The sequence below is a fragment of the Tympanuchus pallidicinctus genome, unplaced genomic scaffold (genome assembly GCF_026119805.1).
Source record: "Tympanuchus pallidicinctus isolate F22 unplaced genomic scaffold, pur_lepc_1.0 scaffold1, whole genome shotgun sequence".
NCBI lineage: Eukaryota > Metazoa > Chordata > Aves > Galliformes > Phasianidae > Tympanuchus > Tympanuchus pallidicinctus.
In genome coordinates this window covers 33,128,996-33,150,223 of record NW_026294618.1, presented here as the reverse complement: position 1 = coordinate 33,150,223, position 21,228 = coordinate 33,128,996, and the positions used below count along the sequence as shown (strand labels likewise).

The 21,228-nt window shown below is 37.6% G+C and overlaps 1 protein-coding gene across 6 annotated transcripts in view; it reads left to right on the top strand.

Moving 5' to 3' along the window:
* Positions 1–21,228, top strand: part of CEP162 (centrosomal protein 162) — a 44,251-nt gene extending 23,023 nt beyond the window's left edge. For all 6 annotated transcript variants that reach the window (XM_052682612.1, XM_052682601.1, XM_052682590.1 and 3 more), the window contains 15 exons: positions 911–1,175; positions 2,808–2,950; positions 3,728–3,955; positions 4,367–4,504; positions 5,329–5,441; positions 6,291–6,396; positions 7,486–7,612; positions 8,532–8,695; positions 9,253–9,360; positions 10,447–10,671; positions 12,004–12,674; positions 13,462–13,603; positions 15,196–15,294; positions 18,417–18,551; positions 20,538–21,228. In XM_052682612.1, coding sequence (XP_052538572.1) covers positions 911–1,175; positions 2,808–2,950; positions 3,728–3,955; positions 4,367–4,504; positions 5,329–5,441; positions 6,291–6,396; positions 7,486–7,612; positions 8,532–8,695; positions 9,253–9,360; positions 10,447–10,671; positions 12,004–12,674; positions 13,462–13,603; positions 15,196–15,294; positions 18,417–18,551; positions 20,538–20,732 — 2,859 coding nt within the window. In that variant the 3' untranslated portion in view covers positions 20,733–21,228. The remainder of the gene's footprint in view (positions 1–910; positions 1,176–2,807; positions 2,951–3,727; positions 3,956–4,366; positions 4,505–5,328; positions 5,442–6,290; positions 6,397–7,485; positions 7,613–8,531; positions 8,696–9,252; positions 9,361–10,446; positions 10,672–12,003; positions 12,675–13,461; positions 13,604–15,195; positions 15,295–18,416; positions 18,552–20,537) is intronic.

Sequence of the window (21,228 nt, the reverse complement as noted above, 5' to 3'; positions counted from 1 at the left end):
AATCTCGGCCTTAAAGCTGCAGAGCTGCTGCAGTTACATCCCCAGCTCAAGCTAGTTCTGAATATGAGCATGTCTGCTTACTGGAGGGAACACACACAAGGCTCAGAACTGAGACCATACCTATAGAAAGGGTGGTTAGAAATACAATTCAGTAAGAGCATAGATTAGACTGATCAAATGTAGGCTTTTAGTCAGACTAAAATGCTGGCCAGCAACCCTGGCTGACTTCTCTATTCTTGTTTTTTGTCTATTTTCTACACTTATTTCTACCTAGTCCATATTAGTTCTCACCTTTACCTAATTTGCAGTACAGGATTTCCACAATCTCCAAATTCTCTTCTCCCTGCATCTCCTAAATTAAGCCCACACTCCTTTAGGCAGTCACCCCTTCAGCCTGCAAGGCATTGAGGAGAGGCTGTGTTTGGTTGGTTCATCCTGGTGGATTTTCTACTAGTGACAACAGGCTAAACTTTCTCACTTGCTGGTCTTAGGAGCCATATACTTAATTTTTAAATGATGTTTTGGAGGGTTCCTCTGCCTGCTGCTGTTCCTCTCTTCATTGCTGAGTTTCTGTTCACTGTGATTTAATTTTCAGTCAAATAACCTGAAAAATTACCAATTTTGGCAAGCTAGAGATCCTGTAATAAAATGCAATTTCACAGAACAATCCAACAGAACCAGTGCAAAGTACTGAAGTAGGAAAACGTAATATATTATTCATAATTTCAAGTTATTCGTTTGTCTAAAAGTAGTTATTTCCCATGGTTGTTTTGTTTTTGTCCCCTCCTGCTCAGCAGTCTTACTGCTGTATAATTCTGCAAACTGGTTCTACACTTTTCTAACAGTGAAATCTAACTTCAGATCACATTGGGCCCTAAAACCTGTTCTAAACAGATGTGCTCTATCATAGGTTCTGCAGTCTTGTTGCTTGAAGAATGAAAAATCAGAATCAACAACAACTAAACAAATGTACAAGAATATCAGAAGTACAACACCTTTACATAAAAAGAAGTCTTCGTATAGTCCTCACGGGGTGGTTAGAAGTTCTGGATATGGGAAATCCACTTCATACTCAAAACAGTCCATGCCAGCTACTGAAAGGAAAATACCAAAAGAAACTTTGAAAAAAAACATTATGAAATCTAGAAGTCCTGCAGATAGAGCAAGATCTAAAGGTAATTCTATCTTAAGAGGTCTGAATTTTACTTGTAAGAGCCAGAGAGCTTTGCTGTTCATACTTCACATTTAAATATATGTATATTTCCATTTTGAAGTGGTGGTGCAGAAAAATCTAAAACTAAATGTGATTGAGTACTTCTCTATTTTTTGCTCTATTTTTCTCTATATAAACTACCACTATGTTTGAGACTTACCTATTGCTCAGTAATATGACGAAAACAACAGTAGATGCTGCTGTTCAAAAATATGTACCTACATATTACGTTTCATTACAATAAATGCAAAGATTTGCTGACATGCTTATGCATGTGATGCTGGATTAATTATTATTCTCAGCTTCTTTCATTTATTTTTTGTTTTTCATTAATACCAAACAAGCACTTTATTTTAAAAAGTCCTCTTTTCTGTTTGTGTCTCTTGTTGTAGCTTTAAGGAACAGTAAAGTGAGGACAGTGAAAATCAAATTGCAAGCTGACCATCTTGCACCAAGTCATATTTCCAGTCTGTGAGGCATGGCAAAATAACTTTCCAGATGCCCAGGGTTTAGGACACTTCTGTCTTGTTATGCTTTTCAAAACCTTTCAGGTAGTGTTAGAAAAACCACTATAGGATTATGTTGCCCATCTCAGGGAGATGCTTCAATGGCAGCCATCAAACCAAGGGACCCTTGTTCCTTAAAGCATTGCAATGGAGCTGGAGATGAGGCAGGTGTAAAGGGAGATGGAGGCGATGGAAGAGAGACGAGTCCTGAGATGAGGCCACTAAGCCTCACTCAGACACACTCTTCTCTCTGTATCCGTACTGTTATCCAAGACAATTTTTGGTACATTCAGAAGTTACTTGCAACAGGAGGCCGCAGAGGCTAGGAAGAGAATGGCTTTGAAGCACAGAGTTCCCTAACTGTCAGTGCTAAGGAAGCATCTATATGAGGTGTAAGCATTGTAAAAGTTATTTCATCTTGAAAATGATCACTGCTTGTTTCTGTGTATGACATCCTGATGAAGGACAATTGCAGCTAATGTCTATTTTTCAGAAGAAAAATCTTATTTCATGAAGGATTTATTATCCAGCCACTTATCTCAGTTGTTCTCTTGATTTTTGTTTCATTATGCTTGCGTTTTTCGTGGTAGCAGCGGGTTTTTTTCAATACAATAGGAGGATCAGCATGATAGAAAGGTGCTAAAAGGGAAGGGAAAAGCTGTATCAAAAGATTCCAGGTTCACAGGAGAAAGCTCCACTAGGGAGCAATCTCCTGAAAAAAGATCCTTTCCTAGTGTCAGTCAGCCCTTAAATGAGGTCTAAGAGAGGTGGAGCCAGGCTCCACAACATTGGGTGGCACAGCTGAATTGCCTTCACCTGTGCTCCCAGGGCTGACCTGGTCGTTTCCCCAGGTCAGTGAGTGTTTCAGGCTATGACGCATACACATGTGTAAAGAACTGATGGTCACTTCATATTCTTTGTCTGATTACACTGAAGTTTCTATATTTAATCTGACATACAAGTCGTAAAACACTTAAATTGCATGCTTATTGGAGAATCACATGAATAGATTTTTATTAAGGATGTTGAATTCTAAACTTAAATTCTAAACTTAGTCTTGTTATATTTTACTTTCTGCCTAAATGAAGAAGCCTTATTTACTACAAGGACAATAAGATCTGCAGCAAATGATCAGACTTTTAAGGAGGGTATTAACAGAGCTGTGTCTGACCAATCAGTTGTTCATAATCTTGGACACCAAGTTGTGGATTGTTGCAGACAGCATCATCGTGTAAGTAGTAATTAGTGATGTTCCCAATTATAGTACATATGAGTTGGTTTACACACCTGTCAAGACTTTTAGTAATATTAACAGGATTGACCAGTGCTGAAATATTTAATAAAGTCTTATTCAGTCAAATACTTATTTTTGCTTTTAGAATCTGTAAGTTTGAGACTGGTTTTTAATTGTTTGGATAGTTCTACTGCCTTGGTAGTTCTGTGTACTTTTAATGCTTATAGATTTCTAAAACAAAATTTTGCTGTATAAATGGACATACTTCTAAGTAAAATTTTTATTAAAAATTACTCTGTTAAGGATCTGAAATGGTACTTCTATTTGTTTTTCTACCTGGGTTGCACTGATGATTTAATAGAATATTTTCACTTCTCCAGGATGGCTGAATTTGCAGTGCCATGATGGATTTGCTTTCTTCCATATTAACTGTATAAAAATGTATCACTGAGTGCTTAAGTTGTTACTGCTTTTCAAGAAAATGGATGAGTAACTCCAGTGGCTGTACAATAGCCCTCATGTCAAAAGTGTTTGTTTCTAGTTTCTTTTGTTTTCCTCACATATCTAAGAAATTTTCACACATATCTAAGAAATTGGAAAGTATCTCATTAAAGGAAAAATATGTAGGGTGTTTTGCTATTAGAATGATGGGATTTTTCTCTTCAGGTGCCTTATATGGTTTCCAAGAGCCAGACAATCCGGTTAAGTAAAACTGATGAATTTTCTGTAAATAGTCAACTTGGTGTAATGGTTCTCTGAATTTCTCTTTGCTAGGATTTACCAGTTTCTCCTGTCAAAAGTTGTGAGAGGGAACTACGTTTGCTAAGACGAGCACAAATTGCTGAGGAGGACCTGAATAGTGCACGTGATTTGATTCAACAGCTAACCAGCACAGTTTCAGACAAGGAGAAAGAAATGGAGACAAAGATAGTAGAACTGAAAACACACTATGAAAAAGAGCTTTCTCAGCTGGGTCAAGAAAACTATGTTCTTCAGAGCAAGGTACTTTATCATTTTGTGTCCCATTAGTATAGAACATGAGAAGGGTTGCTTCTGAAAATTAAATGCATCTTACTTCACGTGAGTTGCTAATAAGAAGAAAACCCACACATAGAAACTAATAGTGTATTTACATTTATTTTTACAAATATTTACCCACTGCTGCATTTACTATGATTAGGATGTAATGTTTTTTACATTATCCTGAGTTCACTTATTCTTTAACATTGTAAGGGTCCTTCAGCAGGTTTTCATGTGTTTATATGTTTGTATTTAAAAGTTTAATGTGCTCTTACAGCCATTTTAAAAAACCAAAACAAAAGGAGTAAGAAAGTAATGGATACTACTTGTTGAAAAGTGGGAAAGTACTTTATGTTGGGATACTGTGGCATATTGTCTGTTTCTTTCTGAAAGTTGAGAAGCATGGAAGAGCTGTCTAAGGAGAAGAGATGGATCCATCATACAGCAACAGTTCCTGTCTCTGAAGAAAAACTGTCACAAATACGAAAAGAAATGGAAGATCAGGAGGTCATTATTCAAGGTTATCAACAGGTATACCACACAGCATATTCTAGCTGTGTTCCAGCCTATCTCAGAAAAAAAGCTGTCAAGCAGTTACTTCTATTCTATTGAAAATAGCTGTCTTGTTATCTAGAACACAGATGAAATGTAGGTGTGATAGGTCCAGATATGTTGTGCAATTTAAAAGTGTTTCGCACGTGTTTAGTTTGAGCTCAACTCTTTGCCCCAAATATAGTACAAAATGTGTGGTTTTAAGTATTATTGGAAGCCCAGAGGGTTCTATTTTAAGATGTGCGTTTTTTTCATAGATTTGGAGCAGCTGATTGCAAGGAAATCTTGTTAGCATGCCTGATTTATAAACTTAGTCAAATGCAGAAATAGATGATGCAAACTTAATGATCCTTTTGAATACTTGCAACTATAAATAAAAATAAAATATGTGAGTTTAACCATTTTCCAGGTGCTGTTCAGTATTTCTCAGTACGGTTTGCATGCAATGGCTTGTTGGTGTGGCTGTAAGCATCACAAAGCAGTGACCATCTGTGCTCCCAGATCAGACATGGGAAGATTGAGCTTTGATCTATCAGCACTCATCCACTGTATGCTTTGAGAATACAGCTGGGATAACTTCACAGAGGAGCTGACCCAGGAAGAGTAATTATTCAGAGGAAGCAGGCACTTGGACAAAGTTTTAGAGGTCACAGTAAAATACTTTAGTGTAAAGATACCCATTTTGGAAATTTTGATAGTAAAACATTTGGTGTTTCAGAAGGCAGACTGTGCAATTCATAGATTGAACTGGGTAAAACAGTGGTTATGAAATTTTTTTGTTAACTTTGTCTATCTCATTTTAGGAAAATGAGAGATTATACAAACAGATGAAAGAGCTGCAAATCCAAAACAAAAAAAATGAGGAACAAATGTATAAGGAGAATCAGTGTTTAATGTCTGAGTTAATAGCCCTAAGGTAGGCTTAATTAAACATCTGATGGAGATTTTTTTCAGCTGCTATTATTATTTTTGTTTATGAAGAGAATCAGTGAAGAGTCTGCTGGATGCATGTTTTGTGATTCTTGGTTTGGTGGTTTTAGTGTTTTGTTTTCTTTTTTTTTTGATAGTAGTTTGACGTTGATTATGGACACTTAAATTCTTTGTCTTCCTGCTAATCTTGGAGAGCTATGAAAACGTGAGAGCCTTCCATATGAGAAATATTCCAATGTTAGAATTCAAATATTTCTTCTCATATCAGAATGTTTCACTATTCAAATATTTTTTCTCATATCAGAATGTTTCACGCATATACTACTCTTGCTCTGCTTTTGTCTCTGCTCAGATGTCAAAATGTTTGGTTGCTATTGAAACACTGATAGTAGATGAGGAATCACAGGAGATCTTGATAATGGTGGAGCCATTAGATTCACTGCTCTATAGATCCTGTTAGATTTGCGTCCAGTGTTAATAATAAGTGGAAAAAAATTAGCAACTGTGTGCATTTCTGGTGTCTTTGCTAAGGAAACATGAATTCCATTGGTGCAGAGGTTTTCTTTCCTTCTTTCATGTAGTTCCAACAAAAAAGTGTGCAAGGTGACCAGGTTCCAACTTACAGCTGTGGTTTTTTTTTTGTTTTTTGTTTTCCTTTTCCTGTTTTTTATAGAGATGTGTGGCGTGGTTGCTTCTTGCTTTGGTTTGAACCTCCACAAATTAACTTTATAGTATCGTCTTGAGCATACTGTGCTTGTTTTTTAGTATGCCATTGTCACCCTCTCGCATGACACAAGTCACCATATTGCATGACTTTTTCCTCTTTTTATTTTAGAGAAAAGATAGAAAGGACTACTATCCAGTCACAAATTGTGCAGGAATCTGAACTAACCAGAAATCAAAGTTTCACAGAGTTGATTTCAGAGCTTCGAGCAGCACGGGTAGGTGTATGCCAAAACTGTATTTCAAATGTTCAGATTTAGAAACAAAACAAAAAACAAACAAAAAACCAACATCTAACCTCCATATTGTAGGAATAAATGAAAATAGTTGAACATGCTGCTCTTTTAAAGTGCTAATTAGTTAGTGCATTGGGTTTTGGTTTATTTTTGTGGTGGTATTTTTTTTGTTGTTGTTTTGATTTGTTTTTTAACTGATTAAGTAGATGGTACAGGGAACATCAGGACCAGTGGCATTGCTCCTGGTCTGATACAGCTGACTTTGAGCTCTTAAGACTCCAGGAGCTGCCTTAGTTTTAACCTCATATGTGCTGCTGCTACACTTCCCTGTCCTTAGGTCCAGCCTGGACAACTTTAACACCCGTGTCTTTACTCATAACACAGAAGCACAAGCAGTGCAGATGGCTTTCTCCAATTCAGCAGGTCAGGAGAGGGTTTACTGGCAGTAACACAAATACATGCAGACAAGTGAATGCCACTAGGAGCTAGCCCTGGGCCTAGCCTTGGGTGTAGACCCAAAAATGGCTGGGCCCAGAATCTGATGCACATACTTCCTTACCCTCAGTTGCTGCTCCCCATAACTGAGGACCTCAGTCTCCAGAGAGTGGCTTTTCTGGACACTTGTTGACCTATTCACCAGCTACTCAGTCCTGAAGTTTGCTAGTGATAACACATATTCAAACTGAACAGAGAGCACACAGAAAATATTAAGGAAGAAAATAAATGTAGTAAGATGAGCTGTTGTCAGTACATGTCAACTATACGTCCATCCATTTAAGCTGCAATCTATAGTCTTCAAAATAATTAAAGCCATCTACTTTATTATGCCTCCAAAATAGCACTGTAATATTATCTCCTTCTGCAAAAGTTATTAAAAACAAAACTTCCTAAAGACATGCCTTTATTTTATAGTGTTTAACTTAACTTCTGCTGTAGCAAGGCTTGAGAATAATGCCAAAACTAGTATGTGTTCAATACAAACGTAATTTAATCATTCTATGGTGAAAAAAGATGATCAGCATTGTGTGTGTGTGTGTGTTTTCTCATATTATTGTTTCCTCTAAAACTCAGAAAGAAGAAACTAAATTACGAGAAGAGGTAAAACGGCTTAAACAAGATAAACAAGCTCTTGAGTTAGACCTGGGGCAAGCAAAGAAAGAGAGAGATCTAGCAAAAGTCCAGATTACATCCACATCAAGTAAAACACCTTTATTTTCTTGAATACTTGTGCCTGTTCTTTACTTCACTAGAAAAATAGGTGACTAAAACTTGCTTCTTTATATAGTATGAGTTAGTGAAATGTATTTAATGTGTCTATTTGGGGGTTGAATCTAGGTGATAGTCGTGGTACCTTTCAACTCAGGCCATTCTGTGATCTAGGCCTTTTCCAAATATTGTTTAAAGGTCTAATAAAAACATACAGTGAAGGAGAGGCCACTGTATCTTTGGCACTCTCCTTTTCTTGTATCCAGCCAAACTCTTTATTGCTTATTAAGCTTGATTACTTGCCCACCTCTCAGAGGGCAAAATGATTCCCTTTCTATGCCACCTCTGTTCCTAAGGAAAGATTTACTGTGTTGCCTCTTACTCTGCCATTTAGATGTGCTCTTTAAACTTTGCTCTATTTTTACTTCTAATTTATGCCTTGTGAATTTTTCCATTTCTAAACTTTTTCCAGATTGCCATCAGGAGGCCCAGAAATTGGACCTTTTTCACTTCCCATATCAAGCATCACACTTGTAACAAGCTGTAAGAGCTCTTCTCAGAATGCTTGATGGCTAAGTGGGAGGAGTACAGTTAATGCATATCAAAGTATATATTCTATATTCTGTCATCCACGTTACCGAAAATTTACTACAACTGCATTCAAGAATAGATCTCACAGGGATTCTGTTCTAAATGCTTTCTGTGGTAAACTGTAAACTATTGATTATTACTGTATATGAGAGAATTATTATTCTCTGATTTTGTTTTCTTTAGTAGTGTTGCATTTAGAATCCTGATTTTGCTCTTGTATGAAATGTGCTGAAAATAGTATTCACTGTCCAACACATTCAAATATATTGAATTATGTATTACATTTTCAACACATAATTGTAAGAGTTTTATCCTTGTAGGTGAGAAGTCTTATGAATTTAAAGTTATGGAAGAATCATACAAGCAGGAAATTCTTCATCTAAAAAGGCGGCTTCATTGGTATGCAGAAAATCAAGATCTTCTAGATAAAGATGCAGCCCGTCTTAAAGATGCAAGAGAAGAAATTGAAAAACTGAAACAAGAGGTGATAATATTTAGCATAACTTAAGGTGCTGGCACCTAATGATTTCTACTGATGAATGCAATGTAATTTTGTTCTCCATAATGCTCGTGCCTTTTTTTAATAAAAAACTGTAACCTTTAAACCAAATGTGGGTGTCTTTATATTCAAAACAGATATAACTGTATATGTAGTCAGAATTGCAAATCTAAAATGCTTAAACCTCTGCTGCTTGCATTGGACTTACTGATTATTCTTCTGGAAACAAAAATAATGTACTTCAAAATTTACTTTTGTAGAAATAGTAGAATCACAGAATCATAGAATGGCCTGGGTTGAAAAGGACCTCAAAGATCATCTAGTTTCAACCCCACTACTATGTGCAGGGCTGCCAACCACTGGACCAGGCTGCCCAGAGCCACATCCAGCCTGGAGAGCCACATTGGGCCTGAGGCCGGCTATTACCAGTTATTAAGTTGTTAAATACTTCTGTTACTGTGTTCATTTGAAATATTCACCTCTGTGCTACTGGAAAACATCACTGAATGTGTATAATTCATTTTTTCTCATAAATTGGGTAGGTCGAGAAGCTCAGAGCTGAAGCTGGAGATCATCAATGTGTGCAACAGAAGAAGCGTTTGAGAGACAGAGCGGCAGATGCTAGAAGAATTCAGGACCTTGAACGACAAGTATGTAATAATATAACTGATTTACTTCATTTCAGATATGGTCACTTACTCTTAATAGTGCTTTTATAAGGATAAAGCACTGAATGAAGCCCTACAAGAAAGGAAACTGTATTATGTAATATTCAACAGAAACAGCTGTAGTTGCTCATTTACGAAGGGATCTCTTGCTGCTGTGTTCTAATAAGCTATTATACCCTTACAAGATCTTTTAATGTTAAAGTACTGTTCAGTTTCTAGGGAAGGAGCAAAAGCACGTGCAAGCTTTCTGTTTATCTTCTGGGATTCCCATTATCTCTGTTCAGTACATTCTTAACATTCTGACCAGTATCAGCCAAGTTGTTTCAGAAGTAGGAGTTGAAATTCCTACAAGAGCCATAATAACTGGCAGAGCAGAGATCTTAAAACCCATGTTTCTACTGAGGAAAACGTCAGGAGGAACTGTGCCTTCCTGAATTTTTATAGGTAACAGCTATGCTTGGGAAGAGGCTGGGATGCAGAACAAATAGAAAAGAGTCTGTGCAGCATTCTAATGGATAGAGTGCAGAAAGCACTTTTAGCTGTAGATTAAAAAGGGGCATTTATCAGTCTTGCACACAAGGTGTTAGTTTGTTTTGGAGTCTGCAATGAAATAATGATGGGGGAAAAGAAAAAAAGACATTTAATCTGTTGCTGGGAGAATAATTTCCTGTAATTTCTCTGAAGCAGCGGGAAAAGTAGAGTGGAATGTGGAAGTGTGAATGTTAAGTCTATAAGAAAACCAAATATTTTAACAGCATTGAAAGCCTTATGCAGCTTAAATGCTTAGAAAGTAAATAAAAGATGTTTGAGTCTAAAGACCAGAGCAGTATTCTTTTGACGATGTATAAGGAGTCAGTCAGTAAGTGATGATGAGTCTTAATCGCCTGTAAGCAATAACATAAACTGTAAAAAATCATTGTAACAAAAATTCTCAGGTAAATGCATCTTGACATGTTATTCTTCACCAAACTTAATGAATTGCATTTGTTAATGCTCTGTCACTTGTTTCAGTTCACTTTTTGTTAGAACTTTCTTCTTTTTGACTTCTGCCAATTTTCTTTTTAACAGATCAAAGAAATGGAAGGCATTCTAAGAAGGCGCTATCCAAATTCGTTGCCTGCTTTGATTTATGCTGCTGCTACTGCTGAGAAAACTGATGAACTTTCAGCTAAAACAAACACAATTGATTTTTTGGAAAGAAGAATAAAAAAATTAGAAACAGAACTTGAGGGTAAAGATGATGAAGCTAAAACAAGTCTCCGTGCCATGGAACAGCAGTTTCAAAAGATAAAGGTAAAAGTTGGAGGCTTGTTGAGTAGTCTGCACTGCGATTAATGGCTGTAAGGTGGCTGGTCTCTACCAAAGACCAGTGGTGAAAACAGAAATCAAAGACTATGCTGAATGAAAAACCATTTGAAGAATTTATAACCAGAATTTCAGTGGTTTTGGAGCATAGGGTATAAAGAGCACTTAAAATTGTGCAACCAAGTATTAGAACTGGGAGGAAAAGTTCCTGGGCCTAGCTGTACTTGCTGTACACACAGTAGCGTGGTTTCCTGCCAGCTAAACATTTTACCCATAAAACAATATGATAGCAACTCTTTAAGAATTGCTTTAGGAAGCACCGAAATCTGGCATTTCTCTTCATGGCAAGGTGAAGTGCATGTGTTCTTAATGAGCAGGAAAGTACAGCACTGATGATCAGTTGTTCCTCCTCTTCTTCATGTGAATCATAGGATAATAAAGGCTGGAAAAGACAGTGCACTGAGATCGCCTAGTCCAGCCATTGACCCATCACCACCATGCCCACTAAACCATGTCCTTACGTGCCACATCTACGTGTTTTTAGAATTCTTCCAAGGGTAGTGATTCCACCACCTCCATGGACAGTCTGTTCCAATGCCTCATCACTCTGAGCATAAATTTTTCCTAATATCCAGTATCCAACCTGAGTAACATGCTGTGTTTTCCTTAGAGGCAATCGAGGCTAAGAATTAGATTTTTCTCAGCTTATTTCAGAGGAAAATTCCATATCTCTGTATTGATACTTACATAATTTAAATAAATACATGAAAGTAGAATTCTGTCCTGTTAGAATTGAAGATAATTTTAAAAACGTGAAGTGCAGTTTTGAGAAATAAGACAATGTTTGTAAACATGGCAAATGTAATGGCAGTTTAACAGAAATGAAGATTTGCTGTACGAAAATAAAATGCTAATTTGCCTGTCTGAGTCAGTATCATCTGAACAAAATTATCTAAAAATGAAATAGTTTCTTGTCAATTTAATTTTCTTTTCCATAGCAACTGTATTTGTTTTTGGTAGAGGATAAATTCATAGTAAATGTTTTGAGTAATTCTGTTCTGCAGCAGACTTAGGTTTGCTTTGCATATATATGTGTGGAGGTTTTTTTTTTTGTTTTTTTTTCTTAACTCAATAATTTCTTAATTCAATAATTTCTGTACTGGATGAGTAGTGTTATTAGTAATACTTATTTGTATCCTTATAAAGTCTTGCTTCAAACTTGGAGCAAACATAAAAAACAATAAAAGAGGCTGTAATGTGTAGTTAAGGAAACTGCTTTTTTTTTTCTCACCCTCTCCCCTTTCCCCATCCCTTCTCCAGATGCAGTATGAGCAAAGACTTGTAGAGCTTGAGCAACTTCTTGCTTACAAGTGGAAGAGTGAATCACCAAAACTGAACAGTGATAAAGCCAATTCTGTTGAACTTGAACTGCAGCTTCAGAATCTGAAGAAGACCCATCAGATTACTGTTGAAAACCTCCAGACAGAAATTGAAAACCTCAAGAGTCAAAATTCCCAACTAAAACTCAGAAGTAAGAAGGATAATAAAGACTTACAGTCAACAGATTGGCAAACGAAACAAGGTAACACAAAAGAGAAACTGCTGAAACTAAACCAAGAGCTGATCACAAAAAATAGAGAAATACAAGACCTTACAAAAACTGTAGAGAAACTTCAAAAAGAAAGGATGGCAATGTTGTCCAATAATAATTTAAGAAATAAAACTGATAATAAGGAAAACTGCCAAGAGATCTTGAAAAAGAATATCGCAGCAACAGAGAACAGGAATTCCATCACCAGCGAACCCTCTATAGGCATTTTTAACAGTGACAAAATATACCAGCCACGTACCTTTTCTGATTCTAATGTCTTGGAAGTTCTGCAAGAAAACACACGGTTGAAGGAGGAGCTAGAAAAATTGTCTCTAGAAATGAACCAGCAGAGGGTGAAGTCTCAGGCAACACTGGCTTATTCTGAAAATAATTTAAGAAGGTAAATGCTCAACGTGTTCATTTAAAAACTTGCTAGTTTAGCTGATGGCTGATGAGTCAGTATGATCATGCCTGTGTGAAGCTACCTTAGACCTGAGCAATCCTCTCTGTAAATGGCATTTTTTCTCTTTTGATTTTTCAGAATGGTGTACAGTCACAGTTTTTCATACAGGGAAACCCATATTAATCCTTTTTATCAGTGCTACAAATTGTCATGGCTTTCAGTAAAAAGATTTTGGTATAAATCATTGAATCCTAAATGCTTTGTTTAGTATTCATATTTGGTGCATATACTGTCCTTCAAACTGGGGCATGCTTTCAGTGCAAGCTACTTGACCCACAGTAGAAACTTTACCCTTCACATAGTTTCCATTAGCTCCCTTTCATATTCATGGTGGAGGTGATAGGCACATTTAGATTACGATCCATTTTATTCTAAAATAAATACCTCAAATAGCACAGCTTAACCACGATTTAAAAGCATCTACTTTCTCTCCCTTGATTTTCATAAGAGGACCCTATAAAGATGACTGGTTGAGTTTTCAACATTTTCACTGCCTCTAGTAAAATGAAACACATACCAACAATGTAGGCTTCCCTCCCTGTGATCCCTCCAGGGCAGCAAAAGTAATGGTGGTGGTATCTCTTGCAAATGTTTATGAAATTTCTAATGCATGCTTACCCTAACATTTCTTCATACTTTATGTGTTCAAGTGAGAAAATTCACCTCATTTTTTGAAGAAATATCTGTAGTTGTTCTATGCATCTAATTTTCTTCTCCTGTTCAGGATACAGGAAGACACATCAGAATATGTTGCAGCTCTGAAAGCTTCCCATCAAAGAGAAGTAGAGAAGATTCTTTCTCAGTACACAAAAGAGCATTCTGCTTCCAAAGTAGCTGAACTAAATGGCAGAATTTCAACACAAGAGGTAAGACATTGTAGATATATTAATTACACGAAGATATCTGTTAAAATTGTTTCTTTCACTGTAACTTTTATTTTCTTTTCAAGTATTGTTCATGTATTGTTTCAAAAATAGACTTGTATCACAGTACTCACAGGATCTCCCACTGTGGCTGATATCCACAGGGGGCTCTGTGGCCCTTCTGGCTCAAGCAGGGAAACTCAGAGCAGGATGCTCAGGACCGTGTCCAGGTGATTTCTGAAGAGGAGACTCCCATCTTCTGGGCAGTCTGTGCCTGTTGTTAGTCACATGCACAGCACAGAAGTACTTCCTGATGTTGCAAGGGAATATCTTGTGTTTCAGTTTGTTCCATTTGCCTCTTGTCCTGCCATTGGGCACCACTATGGCAGAGCCCACCTCTTTCTTCTGAATGCCCTTCCTTCAGATAAATTTTTAGGAAATTTCCCCCGCCCCAAGCTTCCTCTTCTCCAGCCTGAACTGTCCCAGGTGTCACCTTTTCCTCATAGCAGATACTGCAATCCCTTTATCATCTTTATCATCTAGAGAGAGGAGTCTCTATAATCTATCATGCCTTTCTCATATTGGGGAGCCCAGAAAAGGACCTAATACTCCAGGTGTGGCTTCATCCAGTGTCGAGCAGAGGGGAAGAAGGATCATCTCCTTTGACCTGCTGGTGACACTACTCCTAATGCAGCCCAGCATATACTAGTCACCTTGTGTTTAACTTGGTGTCCACCAGGATCCCATTTTCTGCATAGCTGCTTTCCAACTGGTTGGCCCCCAGCATGTCCTGGTGCCTGGGGTTGTTCCAGTCCCATGGGCAGAGCTATTTGTGTTCCTCCATGAAGTGCCCGTTTGGCCCATTTTTTCAGCCTGACCAGGTCAGTGGGTGAAAGCACAATGGCCAACCACTCAGTTTTGTATCACATCAGCAAACTCATGGAGAATTCTGTTCTTCATTGTCCAAGTCATTGTTGAAGATTTGAGTGGGATTGGACCCAGTATTAACCCCCAGGTTACCCATATTTACTGGTCTCCTTGGATGATCCTGTATTCCACCATCACTGCTGCCATTGTTGTTGTTTACATTCACATCCCCTATGAGTCCCTTCTTGTTTGTGAGTTTGAGACCCAATAGAAAATCTCTTCTAATCAGTTCCTCTCTTGCCTGGATGAGGAAGTCATCATCAGTGCTCTCCAGGCAGATTCTGGATTGCTTTATGCTGCCTAGCAAATACAGGGGTGACTGAAGCTGTCCATGAGGATCTGAGCCTGCAGTTACCTTGTGGCAATAAAATTTGGGAGAAAGTGCACACGTGAATGAAGATAGGAAATACCAACAGATTCAGATTATCTTCAAGTGTCTGTTTGTTTTTTCAACTGAGGAGAGTAAATTGAAGAGTAAGACTTGTTTACATGTGTTATGAAAGAACAGACGTGTTGTTTAACAACTGAGGTCACCTGAAAGTATTGTTAATATATGTATCACCTGTAACTGCAGTAGTGATTATATTTCTGGCATGTTTTTCCTGTGTAGGTTTTCATATGTTGTCACAAGAATATGCCAATGACAAATATTTTACATCTTCTTACAGATCTTAATAAAACATCTGCAAGAACAAATCAGCGAACACCAGAGACATCAGGAAGCCCTCCTAGTTTCACAAATGCGAGAGGAATTCCTGCAAAAAGAGGTATGTTTAAATTTGGATTTAGAATACCTGATACTGATGATCATTTTTGTTCTGACTTTCATTCTTGTAATGAAAATGCCTCAAATTGTATATAGTTAAATAAACCTTAGTAGCAGTGTCTTTATCAGTATCTCCTGCATCAATTAGCGTCTGAAAATGCATGTTTCTACTATAAACAAGAAAACAACACAGAGTACAGAAGGTGGAACTTCAATCTCTCCTTTTTAAAATTAGTTAGAAATATCCAATATCTTCATAAAAATTGATGAGTAAGGGGAAATATGGCCATAGGTGGATGGTGAGACTGGATGATCTTGGAGGTCTTTTCCAGCCTTGGTGATTCTATGATTCTAAGTTAGGCCAAGCATTTGTAACCTCTTCTTTGGAAGTTGTGGTGGGTAGCAAATAGAACACAGGACTTTCTCTTCTTCAAGAGGATATTTTATTACTGAATTCAAAATTTTTGGCCAGATAAAGCCTTCTTATTTTCATCCTTTGTTCCCACAAATTGACTTAGCCTTTTATCTACTGGATCTCTGTATGTTGATATGTGAGACATTTGAGGTCTTTCATGAGAAGTTTAGTTGTAACCGTTCTGGAATTGACTTTCTATGTTTTTTGAGAGGTATTCAGTTTTTTCCTAATCTTCTACTACTTCTATTACTATCGTATAATGTATAAAAATCACACTTGTTTGTGGTTTCATTTGGAGATTAACAAATTTCAGTTTGTAAAATTCCAGTTTGTGTTCAGCTCAACTTTTTTTTTGTCTTATTGGCTACATTTGTCTGGTTCTGGAGGTACTGAAAAAATGACTTCTCTCACCTCTTCTTCAGGAGGATGATACAGACACCTTGAGCACCGTGCCCAAGGTTAATTTCCCTCTCTTTTCCTTTGTTTAATGGATGAACACTGCTAATTTTCACTTCATTTTGACAATACAGCAGTCAACCTGCAATAGTTGCAGAAAAGGAGAATTCTTTTCAATACAGGACTGAGAAGACTTCACGTGCTCCATCTAATTTAGAGGAAAGGAAAGAAATTCCAGTATGTTTTTGGTACATTCTTGATATCATTAATCTTTATCTCAGAGAACTCATTCACAGAATCACAGAATCACAGAATTGTAGGGGTTAGAAGGGACCTCCAGAGATCATCGAGTCCAACCCCCAGTATTATCTATTATCTTAGTCATGCAAAATTCCACTTCTTTTGTGAAGCCTTTATAAAAAAGTGAAGGTTTGTGAAGATCTTTCATCAAACAAACTGTATTTGCAAAATAGAGCCAGACTTTGTGATCATATTATGAATGTTATGATAGATGTTTTCTTTTGCTACAGATCTTGTTTCATGCCAGTGATTTCAGTGTGCACATATAATGCTTCATCCCCGCAGGATGCAGTGGGAATACAATGAGGCGAATGTTATTCCATAGATTTGTTCTCTGCATGTTTAGAATTATTGATGGTACTGATTAAGAGAGGGTGATCATCATAGCTGAGCTGTGTTTTTCATGTTGAGTTTCAGGTGCTGACATTTAAGAAAATATAATAGAGTGCTATGAAAATCAATGCATGATTATGCAGAAAGTAATGTCAAAGCAAAGTCTTGCTTTCGCCTTCTCACGACTGCTTTATTTATGCTGCTTTGAAAATACATTTTAAGCATTAAATGGTTCAGTAAATTATGCTGGCAAATGAAAGCAACTCAAACTTCAAATGTAAGAAGTCATGATAGAAATGCCAGCAATTCTGCCTAATACAATTGAGATTCCTTTCTCTAAGAGAGGAGAAACCCTCCCACTTCTGTTCTGAGTTTGCCACAAGATTGTTGCATGAATACTAATTGCAAAAATGCTGCTCAGGGATGTTTTCTATAACTGCATACTTCTGCTAACAGCCTGCACATAGGAGAATTCTGTGTTTAACAAATGTCTCTCTTGCTGGCAAAATGCATGGAGCCCATTTATTCTTGTGGGGCATTTTTCCCTCATCACATATCTCCCCCATGAATTCTGTGTTTAATGATGTGCTGGAAGTCACCCATCAGCTCTTTCCTTAACTAGAACAACTGAGCAGACAAGCAGCAGGGACTCATTTTCAGAGATCCTATGAAAATATTAAGACTTGTACTCCTCTGACAAATATGGGTGAAAATGGCCTGCAGGATCGAAGCTACTGGAAAAATGGACAGGCAAAAAAGGAGTAACACAGGCCTTGTTACTGCAGAAAATCAAGCTGAAAAGTGGAAATAATAGTAAGCCATCGTGGAGTCGCTTCTGGGTAACAACAGCAGCATCTTCTCACAGTGCCTCCAGCTGCTTGGATTTGGCAGCAGAGAGCCAAGGACAGCATAATGCTTGATAGAGCTCAGATGTTGGATAAAAGGAGCTGAGGTTTATGGTAAAAAAGAAAAAACAAAAAAAAAAACAAAGACAGCAAGGACTTCACTTCAGATTACTTGCATATAGTAAGAGTGTGACCAAAAAAAAACCACAAAAAACATCTTAGGATATTGAATGAAGAAATACCAAGGTCCTTAAAATAGGAAAAGAATGAGAATAAGCCAATAGAGCTTTATAAGAAAACTTACCTGGATTTCTGGAGGCTTAGGAAATCAATTATAGGCCATTGCTGAGTTGATTTCACCCACCAGTTATTAGCCCAAAAGGTTGGCAGCACTGCGTGTTAGCAGTGTGTCTTTTCTTAATATATTCTGTAGAAATGAGCTTCACTGATGCGTTTCATATTTGATCTTCATCCAGAAAGTGTGAGAAGAGAGAGTGTAAGAGCATTGAATCATCACATTTTCTATGAATTTTTGAGTATGTTTAAAGTACAAAAATTGGCTGAATAAGCAGTTCTTGATGTATTATGCACAGGATAGGATTTATCAAAGAGGACCAGACTTTCCTATCTTCAGGCCTTTTTGTACAAATGAAAGATCCTAATCTAAGTCCTTGAGCCTTTTCTAAGCTTTTGAATAAAGGAGATTTCTCTTTGAAGTCTTCCCTTGTGCAGCTTTTGAATAGAGTGATTGAACAACACAAATGCACTTTGAAAGGCATCTGTTTTATACACTGTTTAACACTGTGATAACAATTTTCATCAATTATCTCATAGGTTGCGAAATTGTTGGAAGAATTGAGAGAAGCCAAGGAAAGCCAGAGCCCTGAAATGAAACATTTCTTGTGCCTGGAAAAGAAGATCAAGCATATTGAGACCCGGCATGCAGTAAGAGAACAAGAACTTCTAAAGGTACCTCATGCCACATCTGCCTTTACTTCTCAAGTGCAATTTGTCACTTGAACTGTAGCTTTGTAAGATGAGCATGGATTCATTTACCCCACAGTGGAGAGGAGTAAATACTTTTTGATACAGCTATAGTTTTGTCTTGGTCACTTCCTGGTTCCAGTTAACACCTGTGTAACTTCCTCACAACGTGATCTAAAAAGGCCCTGATTTAGCAGACAGTGGGTGTATGTGATTTCCAGAAGTCTCATTTTTCTATCTATCTGTGACTTGGTATTTCAGTTACACCATGGATGCTTGCTATGGAAAATGTGATGAGTTTGTAATTTGGTTCAGCTGTGATATATTCCTCAAATAATAATTTTACTTCTTGTTCTTAGAAGTTCCCTTCAGGAAAGTTGCATTAAAGGTAGAGAAACATCTTCCTGCAGTCTATCACATTTAATACCCAAAACAACAATAACCTTTGTCCTTTACAAAGTGCACTTGATAGTTCTCTATTGGTTGTTAGACAGTTGGATCTTTTGACACAGCTTTTAGTATCTAATATTTGTATCACTTCAATGCGTAAAAGTTTTGCATTTTTTTAAGTTATGTATTTTGTTTTTAAAACTTACTTTATTACGTAGCCTCCATCCGTTTTCTGTGTGGGGACCTTCTGTCCTGGTAGATTTTCTCAATGCTTTCATCACTTTGGTGTTTAATAGTTGTTCATCAGTGTTTTAGCTTTGGCTTTACCTAAACCCATGAAGTCAAGGAAGGGCAGCTGGACTGAAATTGAATTGTAGAATGCTTAGAAACTTGAGACCTTTAAAGGCCATCTAGTCCAATTCTCCTGCAGTGAACAGGGACACGTACAGCTAGATCAGGTTGCTCAGAGCCCTGTCCAGCCTGACCTTGAGTGTCTCCAGTGACAGGGCATCTACTGCCTCTCTGGGCAACCTGGTCCAGTGCCTCACCACCCTCTCTGTAAAGGACTTTTTCCTTATACCCAGCCTAAATCTGCCCTCTTTAAGTTTGAAACCATTTCTCTTTGTGCTGTCACCATAGATCCTGCTAAAGAGTCTGTCCCTTTCTTTCCTGTAGCTCCCCTTTAGATATTGAAAGGCTGCTATCAGGTCACCTCACAGCTTTCTCTTCTCCAGAGAACAGCCCCAGCTCTCTCAGTCTGCTCTTGTAAGAGAGGCATTCATGCCTTGGACTATGATCAAACCTGCTGCAGTTCTTAGTTTGTGAAGCTTGTTCTGCAGCCTTGTGCATTCAGCTTTTGGTTTTGCACCCTTACTCATCTGCAGCAGGGCACTGAACAGTCCCCAAACTGAACAATAACAAACTGAGCAACATAAAGACTGCTGACTAGGAAACTACCAGTGGCTTTTAAGTGATTGAGCTTCCCTTAAAAAATTGTGACAGTTCCTAGTGGATCAGATTCTGATTTCCTGTGACAGTTTGTTTTGGATAATCTCATAGGATTGTGCCATGGATTCATGTGAACCTTGTATCTGCAGCAGCCACAGGCCTTCATATGGGATATTTTCTGATAATTCCTACAAGTGGTGGCTTTTAAAAGCACATTAGTAGCAGGGAACGTATAATTCAGCTTTTGTTTTTCTGTTCCAGCATTCTTTTAATTAGCACATTTAAATGACAATTCAGAAAGTCATTGTGATTTCAAAAGGCTTTATACTATGTGCTCAGCTTTGTCATATGTACTTAAACTTTTAATTGCTGCATTGGAGAGGACAAAAGTCAAATTCTCCTGAGGATCATTAGTCAATAATGGCTTCTCCTCTTCTGTCATCAGTGGAGATATTTGAAGGCATTTATTGCTACCACGACAATTTTTGTAATATTCAGAACAAATTGTTCCCATTTAGCATCAGCGCTGGGCTTTGAGACTGAGCATCAAATATAATTAAGTGGATTATTTTTGCAGAGGGGCAGACCTGGCTGTTTGCCCAGTCCCCACGCTGACTTGCTTGTCATTCGCAGGCAGCGCAGCTAACACAGCACATCACTGAGAGAAGGCAAAGCCGTGAAGCTGAGAGGTGGCGTAAGCTGGCACAGCAGAAGAATGAAGAGCTGGAGAGATTTCGAGTGGAATTGGATTCCATATTGGATGTTTTAAGGGAACTGCAGAAACAGGGGGTTGTTATTCCAGTGCCTAACTGCAGTGGACTCGTGTAACAGATAACTGTTGGAAGACGTGATTCGATATGCGTGGTTTCACAGGAGCAGGAGCTGAATGTTTCAGTTTATGGATAGGAAACGTTATTGAAAACCATCAGTGAAGTCCTTATAAATTGAATTACATTCTGAAATCTTACTTGTCCAAAAGTAGAGCATTAAGCTACACCCCAGTTAAATGTCTTATTTTGTTAGTGATATAATTCATACTTTCTTACATTTTAGGAACACTGAGGTTATTCTGTAAACTCAGTTACCATTCCAGGTGATGCAGTTGCCAGAAAAATTCCAAGTGGTGTTTTTCAGATCCTGTAGAACACGCCTGAACATTTTTAACTGCCATTTATGGCTTGTGTTACATCAGGTCCTGTTTGAACAGCCTCAGTAATACGTTTGGTTGTATTTTCAGAGTATGCTGTTACCAATACTGTTCATGCAGGAGGGATGAGATCCTCTTTGTTCTGTTTGTTGGTGGGTGAGATTTTGAAGAATAAAA